The sequence below is a fragment of the Mauremys reevesii genome, linkage group 10 (assembly GCF_016161935.1).
Source record: "Mauremys reevesii isolate NIE-2019 linkage group 10, ASM1616193v1, whole genome shotgun sequence".
NCBI lineage: Eukaryota > Metazoa > Chordata > Testudines > Geoemydidae > Mauremys > Mauremys reevesii.
The window spans coordinates 75944411-75959500 of NC_052632.1; the positions used below are offsets into that span (position 1 = coordinate 75944411).

Below are 15090 nucleotides of genomic sequence, written 5' to 3' on the forward strand. Positions count from 1 at the left end.
AAGCTGTGACGGACTTTCCAAAAAGGGGGAATGTGTCTTTCAAGGCCAGACATTGTTTAACATCATCAGCATGTCAGCAGCAGGCACTCTGAGCAGCCGAGGTCTGTAGGTGGGATGGTGCATGGGAGACAGAATCAGGCCTGTGGAGCACTCCCCAGCTCTGCCTGTAGGTTACAGCACTGGCTACGCTTTTTAAAACTACCTCTGATCTGGCATCCACATTCAACCACCCCCAGAGCTACTTTTATTTCGATTTGCAAACCTGCTGGGGCCTGCGACCTGGCTACTGGCCAGCTGACTGCTGCCCTTTCCACTTCGTCAAGTCCAGCTGCAAAAGTAGCAGTGCCTTCAACAGTGTGACCCTAGCTTGGTGTGGGGGCGGTCTGACGTCTTCGCTTACTAATGAGCAGCAGGCTGCCTGCTACGGATTTCTGGCTTATTCCACTAATGTAACCTCCTGCCCCATTTTTGTCCTTTAGGACTACAGGGGTGTTAACGGGCCCCTTCTCCTTGACTGGTTAGAATAGGTGGTAAGTTCTTATGCTGAACCACCTGTTGGATCTTGTAGTTAGCAATGCCCCTCCCAGCCCTGAAGCAGAGCTCTGTGTAGCTCAAAAGTTTGTCTCTTTCTCTCACCAGCAGTAGTTGGTCTAGTAAAAAGATAATCTCCCCCACCGTGTCTCTCCCAGAGCCTGGGCTTGCCAAAGAGACCACCTAAGAGCAGCCACTCTGCGTGGGTTGCAGCCATGTCTCCATTTTGTAAAATGGTCAGCGCAGGTCGTACCCCTGTGAGTATTGTACCAAAGCAAGAGGTCATATTGGTTCACCTTGGCTGGGGGCTTCACAGGGTAACAGCCTCTCCCCAGGCCAATGGCGCTGAAAGCTGTTGACACAGAGAAGGTTTAACACTGGCTCCCCTGTGCAATAGGCCCAGTGCCAGAACCGGGGAGTGACCCACTCCCTGGTGGGGGATGGTGATGTGGAAAGGAGAAGGACCCTTCCAGCAGTGCCATCTTGCCAAGCCTGGGAGCAGTTGCAGCTGCTCTCATGCTCTTTTGTCACTGCTGTAGCCACTTTCCAGGGCCAGCGCAGGGCCCAGAGGTGATTGGCCTAGCACCTAACAGCAGCAAGGCACTGCAGTAGGGCAGGGTGAACTGACTCTTGGGCTGTGGAGGACGTGACTATAACACTCACATCAGTTCCACCACGACAGCCCCATGTGTCAGCTTATGGTGCTAAAGCCTGTCCCTGTAAAGTCACAGCTGGGCCTTCTACGGCCTGTGCAGCCCTACAGTCATTTCTGGCACCCAGGCTGTTCTGTCATTTCTTAGTATGTAAACACCCCCCTCCCCCCCCAACCTCTGGAATCCAGCTTGAAGGGTAAGAGGGGGACGTTCTGCTGCCACCTTTCACAGCCTGGCCACCCAGGAACCACAGTTGGTAATAAACGTTCCCTGGCAGTTCTGGCCTACGATAACTAATTGTTATGTTAATCACCAGGCGTTCAAAATCTCCCAGGTGCTAGCGCTAAGTAACGCAATAATTGCAACAGCAGCTGCTGGGGGCCCCCCCACTCCCAATTAGGCAAGCTCATCTACCAGGCCTGCCATGTGGGAGGGATAGCTCAGTGGTTTGAGCATTGGCCTGCTAAACCCAGGGTTGTGAGTTCAGTCCTTAAGGGGGCTATTTAGGGATCTGGGGCAAAATCAGTACTTGGGCCTGGTAGTGAAGGCAGGGGGCTGGACTCGATGACCCTTCAGGCCCCCTTCCAGCTTTAGGAGATTGGTATATCTCCATTGTTTATTATTTTATTTTATTTTATTTATTTATAGTGCAGAGGAATGGAATAGCTTGTTCCTAACCTTGGTGGAGCCCAGGCGCACGCTGACTACCTGGAACGGGATCTCCCCTCTGCAGAGAGGAGCATGGGGTGGGCAGGTACGGAGGGGCTATGCAAACCCCATGCTGAGGCTGGCAGGGGGAAGGACGTCAGCTGTAAAATGAGCCCATGGGATACATCTGTGAGCTGAGGGGTGTTTGGATTGTAAAGCTCCCTCCCCCACTCACTCAGCAGTGCAGAGCAGAACAGAGCTACCCAGCAGTCTGAAAAGCAAATTGAGACCAGTTCTTTAGTCCTGGAATGGTGCAATTTCAACTGGATCCTCCAGATTCCAGGTACAGTCTCTGCCCATCCCACCAGGTTTCGCGTAGTTGGCCTTGACAGCAGCTTCGTTTGCAGGGGGCTATGGCCAGGCCCTTGCAACATGAGCGTTAAGAGGACGATGATGAGCTGGAGCTGATTTTCTTGGCTATTTCCATGTCAGACTTGGCAACCAGAAACCGCAGCTTCTTCCCTCCGGAGCGGATGAGCTCCACTGCACTGGAGAGACCAGACAACAGGCACAGAGAGGTTAATGTCCTTGCCCCACGCTCACTACCCGGAGTAGTGGCGGGCTGGTGTGACACACTGAGGATCCCTCTAGTCCGCTGTTGGGGCGCCCAGGTTGGGCTGGCAGTCCGGTGGGAGGCTCTCCCTCTGCTCCACCCCCCACTGGCCCTTGGCACAGCGAGTGCTAGGCAGGCTTTAGAGACAAGGTCCCAAGAGCCAGGCTTCACTGCGTTCCTCGGGGGAGCTGCTGTTGAGGTTTACTTGGCGGGTGGGGGGCTTTACAGTTACTCATCTCCCCCACTTCTCTAACCTCCTCCAGCTCCCGAGCAATCGGGTTCTATCCCATCTCTCCCCCTTACACTTGCTGTCCAGCTCCCATCTCTCTCTGTTCACCTCCGGAAGCATTAAGTGAGTGTGGAGCTGGGCTGCAGCCATCTGCTTGCCCTCACGGTGACACTCAGCACTAGGTTGCTCCTTGCTCCCGTTACAAGTTGCCATTCCCCCCACCCCACCCGAGAGCTGGATCACTGCCTGCTCCCAGGAGACACACGCATCAGCTGCACGTTCAGGGCTACCAGCAGAGGTTCTTTCTCCTCCGGAATTGTTTTTAATCCCACGAGGGTCGCAGCCTGCACTGACCCCACAGAGCAACGTCACTTATAAGCAACAAGCATTTCCTGCACTGCCCAGAGCTGTTCTAGTCAAGTTACGTCCCCCTGTAGCCGAGGCTCACGCTGGGACTTTCTAAGGGCCAGCCCAATTGCACAGGCTGCTGCTCCTTCCAACTGGGCCACCGTTCAACGAAACGCCACTTGAGGGGTTATCTTGAAAGGGTCGGACCAACTGGCATGGTGGGGGCCAGGGATGGAGTGTGTCCCGCTCTAGCAGGTGGACTCCAGGGCAGGGAAATACGTGCCCAGTCTGGCAGGAGGGCACTGATCTTTCACCAGACACACACTTTTTGCCAGCATTAGCTATTTGAAACTCCTGGCTCCTCTGCTCTCTCACAAACTTTCTTTGCTGATGCCACTTTGCTACCCACGTGGCGGCTCTCCTGCCTTCCCTGGGGTGCAGAACGCTCCCTTCCGCTACTAGGCCAGGCATCACTAGGAGCAACTAGGAGACTGAGCCTGCTCTGCGCAGGAGTTTAAAATGCCTGCAGCTGCTGGAGAAGGGTGTAGCAATGACTTTCTCCTGCGCCGTTGAGTACTGGGCCAAGTCTCCAGTAGGGCCAGGCCTGCTGTTTTGCAACATCCATCACTGCCTTCAAAGCCTCCCACCCCCCCAGCTGTTTGTTTTGTTTACCTCTGGTAATCTGCTCCAATCAGACTGGTGCCGTTAACAGCCAGGATGCGGTCTCCTAGGGAGAGTCTGCCATCTGAGGCTGCAGGACTGTCCTGGATGAGGGTCCTGATGTAGATGCCAGGAGCATTCAAAGGGGTGTGCTGTCAGCAATTAACAACAGTCAGTACCAGGGCAGTGGGGAGACAGGTTCTGCACAAGGCAAAGGGATACACAGCTTCTCGGACTCGACATCTCTGGGGCGGCAGTGTTGGGAGCCTTAGTGTCCACTGGTTACTAGCTGCTGCAGGCATTTCAAACTCCTGCTCAGAGCAGGCTTACAAGACACTGGGTGCAATCGTCAAAAGCAACTGAACAACTGACGTGCCATAGTCCCCTTTTTAAGTTGCTTTGGGGGGGGGGGGGGGCTAAGGGCCCCTGACTTTCAATAAGCTCCCGAGTGTCAGTCACTTTTGAAAATGGGACTTTGACATTTCTGAAAATGGTGCTGCCCTGTGTGGGGTGGATTTTGGTTGCTTTTTTGATCACCTGTAGCAGCCTGGGCCCCAGCTACGGAAAGGTTCCCAATGTTGCTAATGCTGGTAGAGCTGAATCTATGTGGGCAATGGTGAGGCGCTTGTAGAACATTTTCCAAGTGCAGATGCCGTCACAAGAGAAAAGGCGAACACTAGTTGTGTGTGCATGAAATAGATTTTGCAGTCTATCCCCACCACCTACAGAGGGAGGCCTAGGATCAGTGACTTCCCCCAGCTTATGCATTCCTACAGACTGAGAAGATGCCAAACACATGCCCTAGTTCCTTTGTGCGCTCAGGGGGAGTCTCATGACCTGCTCCAAGAATTCTGCAGTACCAACAGGCCAAGCGTCTCCAAATGCCAGGGCAAGGCTGCTGCAGCGCGAGGAGGAAAAGGAGCTGGCTGAAATTCTGAGGGCCTGGCATCTACTGCTACCCGTGGACCTCCTGGGGGCCGTAGTAGCAAGCTGGGTGTTTGAAGCCCTGGGCTACGGGAGTGCGCTAATCCAAGCAGAAAGCAGGGCAGCCCTCAGCCCGGTTTGTACCTCCAGGTGGGCAGAGGAGACTGCTGGCCACACTTCCCTTGTTCATTTTAATTATGGGAGAAGAACAATTAACAAGCCAGGCAGGACAAGGCTCCCTCCCTGAGTGCACATGAACTACAATCAGAACTAGGGGTAAGGCCTTATTTTCTACAGATTAATGCACTGCTGAGAAAGCCCCCGGTTACACTGACCCATTGCACTAAACCAGATTGCAACCCCTAGTGCATGAGAGCAGGGACGTTCCTGTGACTTTTCTGCTTGCACTCAGCATTGGCTATTCTGAGCGTGGGCCGTGAATGCAGGGCAGGACAAACCATTTCATTCCTACTCAGCAATGGGCTCTTGAAGGGCCAGCATCCAGCCAGATTTTTTTTTTTGACATTCACCTGTCACTTGTGATGGGGCAGGAAAGGCCTTCCTTAGTCTTGCAATCTTCTTCCGCAAAGGACTCTAGCAAGCGCGTTGGGCATATCTAATGTAATCGATTCTCCGCAGGCCTTGAGGCAGCTTTGATATAAGCATTACAGCTAGGTCTGAGCTAGCAGGTGTCTGATTTCTTACAGGGCCTTATTGGGATCCGTCAGTATAACCTAAGAGATCATGGCACTTGCATTCACCTCAGAGATTAATCCAAGCAACCACTTGGTCAGATTTCATAGGAAAGGAAGCCTGGGCTACCTATAGGACATACACCCGGCATTAGCTTTACAGGTCACTTTTCATCTTCATATAATACATTCCCTGCAGCATGAGCCCAGGTCTAACTATTCTGCGAGGCAGAGCGGAATGTACTCACCAAGCCATCAATCAGTCCCATCCCCAGCCCGATGGGCCCTTTTTCCAACTCCACCACAAAGACGTAGCAGAAATCATCCGTGGCTGAGCTGCGACTGGAGGAAGCTGGCGTGGGATAGTCATAGGGCAGCGGAGAACATCCTGGGGCCAAAGAGATGGTGTTTCAGGGGGACAGACAAATATTATTCACCCAACCCAGCCTGCGCCTCTCTGCACGGAGCTCCCCCTTTCCTGCCCCACTGGCAATCACAGCTGGAATAAGCAGTGTATCAGCCAGGCTCCCTGGGGTGCCTCTGTGCCTGGCAGCAGCACACCTGTTGGGCTGGTTGGGGGAAGAACTCACTTCATGTGGGCTTTGCCAAACTGCCCATGCAATGACACTCAGGGAGTGCAGTGGCAGAGCCAGCACTAGGCATAAGCAGACTAAGCAATTGTTTAGGGCCTTGAACAACTCAAGGGGGTCTCGTATTTGTATGTGTTGGGGGTGGGGGGCAAAATATTCCTGCTTAGGGCCTGCAGTGGGCTAGCACCAGCCCCGACAGCTGGGGACAGACAGTGAAAATGGCAGAAAATGCTTCCCGAGGAGGGGCTTGCCCCAGAGAGGAGAGCCTGGTGGCTGCAGGAGCCATTAAACGTCAGTCTAGAACGTCAGACATTGGTCAATAACGTGGACAAGCCTGGGGGAGGCAGGCTGGCTGGTGAAAGCATCTGCCCTCTTCCCCTGGCCTGTCTGGAGAGCTCCAGAGCCTGTTGGCCTTAAAAGCTCAAAGGGGCCTCTCCAGTTGTGGCCAATTGTTGCCCTCACACCGATTCTTGGATAAGGTTTTAGGCCTTGGCTTGTGCTCATGCAGAGGCCGCTTGCCCAACCACGGCTGAATGTCTGCACATACAGAAACCAGGATGCACAAATCCTGAGGGCACAAAATGACACTTTGGGTTGCTACCCCTTTGAACATCTGGCCCTAAACAGCTCTGCAGGGTTCCAGGAGTTAATAGGCAAGTTTTTTTTCAGCGGCAGGAGCGTTCTCCGAATAAATGGTGGCACGAGAACAAGAAAGGCCGTTCAATTCCTCCAGCATGTTGGATTTTGCAGAACTGAAATTTTTTGGCTACGGCTTGGTAGGTGACGCCAATGAAGGCTCAAGGTGGCCATGACTCCACTCTGCATTCATGAATACGGCGGAGCCCAGTCAGCCAGGAGAGTCTGGCTTCCCTCCTGGCCCCCATAGTGACCTTATAAAACACTCCTGGAGTGTTGCTCCTGTGGCTCAGCGGCTGGAATCCACCCAGCTCTGCATGGTGCTTTGGCTCTAGCATGGTCGGACTGACATCTGGGTTCTATTTGTTGGCCTTTCGTTTCCTCTCCTGGCTCACAGCTGGAGGGGGAGGGACTGGGGTTTTAAAAATAAACACATGGGCATAATCACCCTGCCATTGGCCATGAGAAACGCAGCTGCCAATATGTGCAAAGTGTGGGATTTTCAACTAGCTGCTGTTTCAGGCGTGCCCCCCGATGCCCAGGTCTCTCGCAAACACCTCCCTGCCTCTGTTCAGTTCCATCTACTGGACACTGGGTCACACATTCGAACCAATTAACCGCTACTTCGTCAGGAGGTGCAGCTGCCCACGCACCCACTGAGTCCCTGCAAACATCTGACATGGAAGCACGAGGCCTCTGCTTGCTCCTGGGAGCAGGGTAATAACATTGTCTTTTTTTTACGCTGAACCCGAAGGATCCCAAAGGCACTTCACAGTCTGTGCACATACAGCCACTGGCAGGCTGCAGGGCAGTAGCTCACTGGCTAATGGCAGAGGGCAGGAAGGAAGGGAAAGGGGGGCTTTGGCCAAAGGCGCCTGCTCTTACAGAAAGCATCAAAGGCTCTTCAGTGCCCCCCCAGAGCAGCCAGGCCTTTGGGACGGAGCTCGCTGTAGCTAGCTTGGGATGCTAAAGGTTAAGGTGACCTCGGCTGGGGCCAGGGCATGCAGGGATTGCTCACTTGATGGTTCAGGCTAGACTGGGGCGCAGAGGTCACGCTGCTCGCGGTAATCGTGAATTTTCATGCAGGTCGTAACCCCTGCAGCCCTCTGGGCCCCACTCCAGCTATTGCGACTCACGTGGTCGCAGTACAATTCTGATTCGTCCGTCCACCCCACCATCGATGGAGGCAGAGGCGCGGATGCACCAAAGCTGATTGGTGCTGCCACCTAGCCCACAGGGTTTCAATGACTGAAGCAGGGAGCTGGACCCAGCCCCGCGGGACAGAAGCTGCTGGGGTGAGTGCGGGGTGGCCCTCCCACTCCTGGGCTGTGACCCTTCCGTGACAATAGGGTTTTTTTCCACATACCTCTGCTGTGAAATTGACTAACCATTTGCATGACAAAAATCGTCGCCTTGCTGATGGTTAAGCCATGAAGCCTTCCCCTGTGGCAAGAAGCAAGGAGGCCAGGCCATGGAGAACCAGTGGTGCTGGATTATGCTCTGTCCTCCTGGCGCCAGGCTTGTCTGACCCCAGCCTGTTCTCCTGGGGTGCACACTTGGTGTGGTCCCTAGGGGAACTGACATTGCAAGCCAGCGCTCTGGGGCTTTGAGGGCAGGAACGGTTCGCGGTACCTTCAGGGGTGGTGGCGTTGGTGCCATTGAGTCCATCCTTCCTGGGGTCCTGGAGGACTTTCCCACAGCTGGTGCTCTGAGGGGATTCCGGGCTTCCAGGGTCAAAGTTCAGAGGCGTATTGGGAGGGGTCAGTAAGCAGGAGGGATCCACTGGCAAGATGCTGGCCTTGGCGAGGGTTTTTTTCCCCAGGGTGCTGTGCAGCGGCAGATGCTTGAGTGTTTCTTGTGTCTCACTGGTGTAATAGTCTCGGGGGGATCTGCTCATATCTGTGGGGAGCGGAGGGCTCCCAGCAGCCTCTGCTTCAGCACAGCTTCCTGGGCGTCTGCAATCCGACTGGCCGAAGGAATTCCCCAGGGCTGGCAAGGTGAGTGCGTCCTCGGGCACCTCGGGGGTATTGTGGCTGGTGGGCACGTCTTTCTTTAAAGGGCGAAAAATACTGAGCGTTAGCCTGGCCCCTCTAGCCAGCTAGGCTACCCCTCAGCTGGGTATCTGACCTCCACGGGGGCAGGGAGGTGACCTAGTCACTCGGGAGTATTTGGGGCAAACGTGCAGCAGTGTGACCCCTCCTGGGGGCTGGGGCAGGGCTGTGAGTCAGCAGACCCTTGGACCAATTGGGGGTACCAAAGAGGAAGCAGAGCCCAGAGAGGGGAAATGACTTGGGTCACAGGAGGAGGCAACGTCAGCGTTGGGCAGAGACCCCAAAGTTTCTGAGTCCTCATCTCCTGTCCTGACCACAGCACGCCCCGCCCCCAGGTAAAGCCAGCCTGTCTGTAGTCGCGCCGCCATGCAGGAGGCACAGCTCAGTAAGGCCCATTGCCCAGACAGGTGCAGCTTCACACCTGGATTCGGCTCGCTACATCAGTGGGTCCCAAAGCTTTAGTGATTAGGAGTTAGTTAGGGCTTATCTACATGGGGCAATTTACCAGCATCATATAACGCTCTAGTTACGCTGGTATAACTCCCCGTGCGGACACCTGCCCAAGCAGCAGGAGCTAGACTGGAAAGAGGCACTCTTGCTCCCCTTCGGGCATTGGCGTGCTGCAACGATAGCAGGTACATCTCCCTGTGTAGACATGCCTTAGATTCACCCCTTGTGTGCCAGCACAGACTGGAGGGATCCCATGTGTATAAGGGGGCGGGGGTGGGGAATCCCTGTCCTTTTCCAGCTCCCAACCTGCATCTGATGACTCTCCTCTCTCCATTTTTGCAGGCACCTTCACGCCATGCAGTGCTAGTAGCCCAGCTCCCCCAAGCAACTGTGGAAGCAGGACACCGGGCCCTCTCCTGTCTGAGCCAGGCCCATATCCTGCCAGACGAGGCTCCCCGTTGCCTGGTGCCCGCACTCCCCCTCAGCCAGGCGGGGCTGGCATGGCACTACGCTGCTCCCCTCTTTGGTACCCCCAATCGGTCCAAGGTTCTGCAAGGGCAAGTCTCTTGCTGGCTCGTTTCCGAGGACCAGGACCAACCCGAGACTTTACACACCAGCCGCTTTCCCAGCACTGGGGCAGACGCCACGGACGTCGAGGAAATGCTCCAAACGCAGAGCCCTCCAGGCACCCTCTGGGGTCGGCTGGGAGTGGGGGGGTGATCTGAGGTAACCCTGCATCCTCCTCTTGCTGCAGAGGGGAGCTGCAGGGCAATGGCCAGGAGCTTGCTATGTGCATGCTGGCTGCAGAGGGGGAGGCAGGGGGATTTCATGTCACTCCGTGCCCGAGAACTGCTCCCTCCCCGGGAGTGCCGCAGGGGAGGGGTGTCAGCGACGCTGAGCCCCGACGGCACTTTACACACATTCGCTAATTAACAGTAACCCCACAAATGCCTGCGTGTGGACGGCAGAGCGGGCCAGGCTGTTTTGGAGGGGGAGGGGCATTCCCTGGAGCCCAGAGCCACCCCGTACTCCCCACTTCTACGGGGGCGAGACAGGAAGGGCAAAGAGGAGGGAAAGGCCGCATTGCAAACTGGCACCTCCCTCCCCGTCCTTGCTAACGACCTTGTGTCCTTTCTCCACACCTCCCCGCCCTCCTCCAGGCAAGGGGATTAGCGGGGCTAATCCCGCCCAGCAGCGGACAGGTTCCTCTCGTTTGAGCTATCAGCTCGCTAGGGCTTCCCAGCCCCTGCGGCCCACAAGGCAGCCCCAGCTCCAGGAAACGCCCGGGGCTGGTGCAAAGCCGAAGGCGCACGGCCCGTGGAGTCTGGGCGGTCGCACTGGTCTGGCTGGCACAATCACAGGGCCTGCAGAAATGGGGCCGTGCACTAACGCAGGCTTCCTCCTGGGCTCAGCCTGTGAAGAGAGGGGCTCCCTCCCTCCTTTCATGCTCAGGCTCTAGGGCCCAACAGCCACCTGGCAAACAAAGCAGCGGGGGCTCCTTTACCCTGTACAGTCAGCACGCGCCTCCCTCCCAAAGCAGAGGCAGGTGGGAGCTTAGGATAAATACCCCAGGCAGGAGTGCAGCAGACATGGCAGACGCAAACCCATTGCAGGGCAGCTGCAGGGAACCAGAGCTCTGCACTGGCCACAATCACTGAGTTTGCTGACCCGTGCTCTAGCCCAGGGGGTCTCAACCTTCTCTTTGTTCTAAGCCCCCCGCTCCCCCCAGCATGCAATAAAAACTCCACGGCCCACCTGTGCCACAACCACTGCTTTTCTGCATACACAAGCCAGGGCCAGCATTGGGCGGGGGGGTAGCAAGCAGAGCAATTACCTGGGGCCCCATGCAACAGGAGCCCCACAAAGCTACATTGCTCCGGCTTCGGTTTCACCTGGGTGGTGGGGCTTCTGCTTTCTGCCCTGGGCCCCAGCGAGTCTAATTCTGGCCCTGCTTGGCGGCCTCCCCCTGAAACCTGCTCGCAGCCCCCTAGGGGCCCCAGACCCCTTGCTGAGCCCCACTGCTCTAGTCATTAAAGAATGCACAGCGCAGGCTGCTGGGAAGTACAATTCCCAGCAGGGCCGGCGGTGGGGAGTGGGAGAAACCTGGGAAATTCTGCAGGGACGCAACGAACCCTCCATTCCAATGTAGCACATTCACATCCTACAGGAAAGGCGAGAAGCAGAGAGATTCACCTGTCATAGCTTCTGGCTGACTCTCCCCTGGATTTTATTGCACCTCCCTCTAGTGGTCACATCTGGCCTAATGCTCCTGGATACCTGCACCTCCCTCTAACTTGTCAATCAGATGAAAACGGTGCCACTTGCCCCAATAAAGTCTAAGCTAATTAGACTGGACTAACGAGTCCCAGGGAGCGGCGGAGGCCACTGTGGCAATGTCAGCCACTGCCCAGGAAACCTGGAGAGAGCAGGGGCATGTTTGCTGGGCTCAGTAACGCCTGGCTAATAGGATCGAAGGGGAGGGGGCGGCAGGCGGCGGCGTGGATCGAAGGGGAGGGGGCGGCAGGCAGCGGCGTGGATCGAAGGGGAGGGGGTAGCTATGGGCAGTATGGTCTGGCAGATAAGCGCTTGGGACTCGGAGGAGAAGGTGAGATCGTGGCAGATCTGTGCAGGATGGCCAGGGAGCTATGATGTCCCCAAGAGCGGGCTAGCAGGGACAATGCTCTCCCTGGGTCAGTGACTGCTACCTTCAGGGGCTCCGCCTCTGGCAAGTCCCTTGCGTGGGGGCTCTTGCTCCGCAGACTCCACAGGAAGTGACGGATGTACAGGAGATGCCGGTATACATTATCGTCCAGCGTCTCCACCTCCAAGTCCACCTTAAATCCTCCACTTGGCAGGACGATGGGCGGGTGGTTATCAAAGGACTCCAGCACTTCGTCTGCAAAACACAGAGGGAAGCTGGTGCTGGTATGTGCCTCACCTGAGCCCCGGCCCTGCTCCCGGCCTGTGGAGCCATTGCTCTTCCCCAGGTCCTGCAAGCCAAGTATTTGCATGGGGACCAATCCCAGCATCCTCTAGGTCACAACCCCACACAACTGGCCTCCAGAGGCAGGGCTGGCTTTAGGCCAATTCCACCAATTCCCCTGAATCGGGCCCCGTGCCTAAGAGGGCCCCGCGGCCTGTGAGAATCTCTTCCCTGGCTAGAGATGCCTTTTAATTTTTACTCACCCTGGTGGTGCTCTGGGTCTTCGGCAGCACTTCGGGGGTGGTTCCTTCGCTTGCTCTGGGTCTCCGGCGGCACTTCGGCGGCGGGTCCTTCAGTGCCGCCGAAGACCTGAAGTGAGTGAAGGACCCACCCCTGAAGTGCCATTGAAGACTCGGAGCACCGCCCAGTGAGTACAAGCCCCACCTGTTTTTTTACGTTTTTTTTTTTTTTTGTCATCCCTGCCGGGGCCCCGTCGAAACTGTTCAAATTGGGCCTCACACTTCCTAAAGCCGGCCCTGTCCAGAGGAGGCTAGGTAATGCCTGCACTCTGCTTAGCAACCCTGGGTCGTGCCCCTTGGGCTGTTCAGAACCTTTAGCCCCTCCCGTCCCTGTGTCATTTAGAAAAGGGCTCCACAGCATCTCAGATCCACTGCTCTGGGGCCGTCCCCACTACGTCCTGTAGCTGTTGCTGGAAGAGCCGTAATCCAGTCTCTTGCATGCCTTGATCAGTTGCCACCCACTTCACTGTGTCCTGATCTCTCTTTTCTCCAGTAGCCAAGAGCCTGCGGCTGGGCCCTGGGGAAAGTGCTGACTCCCTCCCATGTCACAGCCCAGTATGTCTGGGTACATGCCAGTGGAGGAAGGATGGTCTAGTGGTTAGGGTGCCAGCCTGGGACTTCAGAGAGCTGGGTGCAATGCCCTGCTCCACCGCTTGCCCCGGGTGAGTCAAAGTCACTCGGCGCCTTGGCTGGTCCATGAGGGTGAGTACTGCCAGAATGTTAAAGCCTGCGAGGTGCTCAGCTCTATGGTAAGCGGAGGGGAGGAAATATAAATACCATAGCTAATGGCATTGATAGCACAGGCAACATTCACCCACCGGGTGAGTCACATGTCCCCTATATCTGTCGGGGAAGACTGTGATTCCGCCCCATTGTTAGCTCCCCCTCCCATGGCCTGGCATACCCAGAAGTGCACTGGAGTGGCTCAACCCAGCGTCAGGACACCCCAAGTTCAGGCTGACAGTGCAGCCCCAGCTCATGGTGCGTGTCTAGGTAGAGCAGCACATGGGGGCCATGCTCTCTAGTCCCTACCATACCAGGCTCAGCCTTCAGCCCAAACGCCCTTTGCCTTAGGGGAGTTCAAGGAGCCCCTCATGTTACAGGCCCGTAGTTCTTTGTGGCTGTCCATGGTCATGCAGGAACCCCTGTAAAGCACAGGAGGTTACAACCCCAATGGAAACACTCGAGTGACCAGCAAAACTCAGGATAACCAACCTCTACTGGCAGGTCTGAGAAAAGTACTTACCAGGAAGGATCCTCGTGCAGGTTTCACTGCCCTTCAGGAGTGCAGGGGACACAGGACAATCACAACAGAAGTGCTACTGAGGGCACAGATTCACACCCCTATCAGTGCAATGCAGCCGCACCAGCGCTGTGCGCTCACCTGTCCTGAAGGCTGCAGGGCTGTCCCCCTGCCAGGGCTGCCAGGCCACGACACACCCCACATCGGACGTTGCCTGGTACTGAGTCAGGATGTGATGGAGCTGAGCAGGACTCAGGGTGGGGAACTCGGCTCTCAGCAATGGCCAGGTCATCTGAGCAAAGCAAGAGAGAGCTGGGGTGAAGGCCTCCGGACGGTGCACAGGGAAGATGGCAGGGAGTGAAGCAGTTTTATCAACAGGGAATGAGCTTAGCATGGCTCTTCAGCAAGTGAGCGGCATGCTAAGGGGCCTGGGGTGAAGGCACAGCTGCAGCTCAGAGACAAGGCACCACTGATGCTCAGCTGTGCATTTGCGTCGCTGCTACATCCAATACATGAGCTGCCTACTGAAGCCAAGGACAGGATGTAAGACGCAGGAAGCCTGAAATGCTACCTCATGGCTACCAACGCCTCATGCTGCTGCTTGCTACCAAAATGGGGGCAGATGTTGGTCGAGAGGCTTTGCCCCCCCCACCCCAAGGTTTGGCTTTGAAACAAGGTGACCCATTTCCTGGGAAATAGCCCGGATTTTTTGGGGCAAATACATTCCCGCAAATCGGCCCCTTAGGCCCCATATTCCCAGTTCGGCATGCAGAGCCAGTAGGTGTGGGCATGTCTGGGGCAACCGAGCCATTCCCTGCTTGGAGCTTGCAAAGGTGCCGCCCAGAGGCACAGTTTGAAAGCCTGGCCCGAGAGCGACACCACATTCTGTGGGAAGGATCAGAGTCACCCAAACGGACCCGAGTCAGATTTTGTGTGTCTGATGCTGGCATGTCAGATCCAGTGCAATTTCTGGAGGGAACCCTGCCTGCCACTCCTACCTCAGGGATCTCCCATCTTGGCCCAGTGTCAGGGAAATGGCACTGATTTCCCCGCACCCTCTGCTCTGATGAGCAGGCCTTTGATGTCCCATGATGCTTCTAACGGGAAAAGGGAGGGAAGCTGCATACGAAAGCGACTGTGCTCCTTCTGGCTCCCTGCCTTGGGGCGCTGACCCCCTCAGCGTGGGGAACCCCATCTAATAACTGGCCCTCCCAAACAATCCCCATGATGCTCACAAGAGGTCTCCTGCCACTTGCAGGCCCAGACCCTCCAAGGGATCTGATTGGATTCAATGGGAGTTAGGCGGCTACAGGCTTTTAAGGATCTGGTCCCCAAAGGCCACTGATACCCTGGGCCGAGAAGCCCACACATGTCTCACCTGTGCCAGCTGGGAGCTTGGCATGGCCAGCAGGTGAGCCACGCTGGAGAGCTTGCTGAAGAACTGCTCGGCCAGGTGCCCAAAGCCCACGCCCCGCATCCACTCCAGGAGGAGCCGCAGGCTGGCGCGGATCTTCACTCCTTTCGGCCAGTGGAAGCAACCCAAGGAGGAGCCTGTGGACACGGCAGGGAAGAGAGAATGAACAGCCACACGCAGCGCTGC

General features: G+C 56.3%; 1 protein-coding gene across 3 annotated transcripts in view; it reads right to left on the minus strand.

Annotated features, from left to right (window-relative positions):
- Positions 1-1808: 1808 nt before the first annotated feature.
- The window catches only part of RADIL (Rap associating with DIL domain), a 69557-nt gene continuing 56275 nt past the window's right edge, over positions 1809-15090 (minus strand). For all 3 annotated transcript variants that reach the window (XM_039490491.1, XM_039490492.1, XM_039490493.1), the window contains 7 exons: positions 14869-15041; positions 13632-13782; positions 11731-11921; positions 8157-8574; positions 5547-5686; positions 3695-3834; positions 1809-2380 (listed from right to left, as the gene is read on the minus strand). In XM_039490491.1, the coding sequence (XP_039346425.1) occupies positions 2272-2380; positions 3695-3834; positions 5547-5686; positions 8157-8574; positions 11731-11921; positions 13632-13782; positions 14869-15041 (1322 nt within the window). In that variant the 3' untranslated portion in view covers positions 1809-2271. The remainder of the gene's footprint in view (positions 2381-3694; positions 3835-5546; positions 5687-8156; positions 8575-11730; positions 11922-13631; positions 13783-14868; positions 15042-15090) is intronic.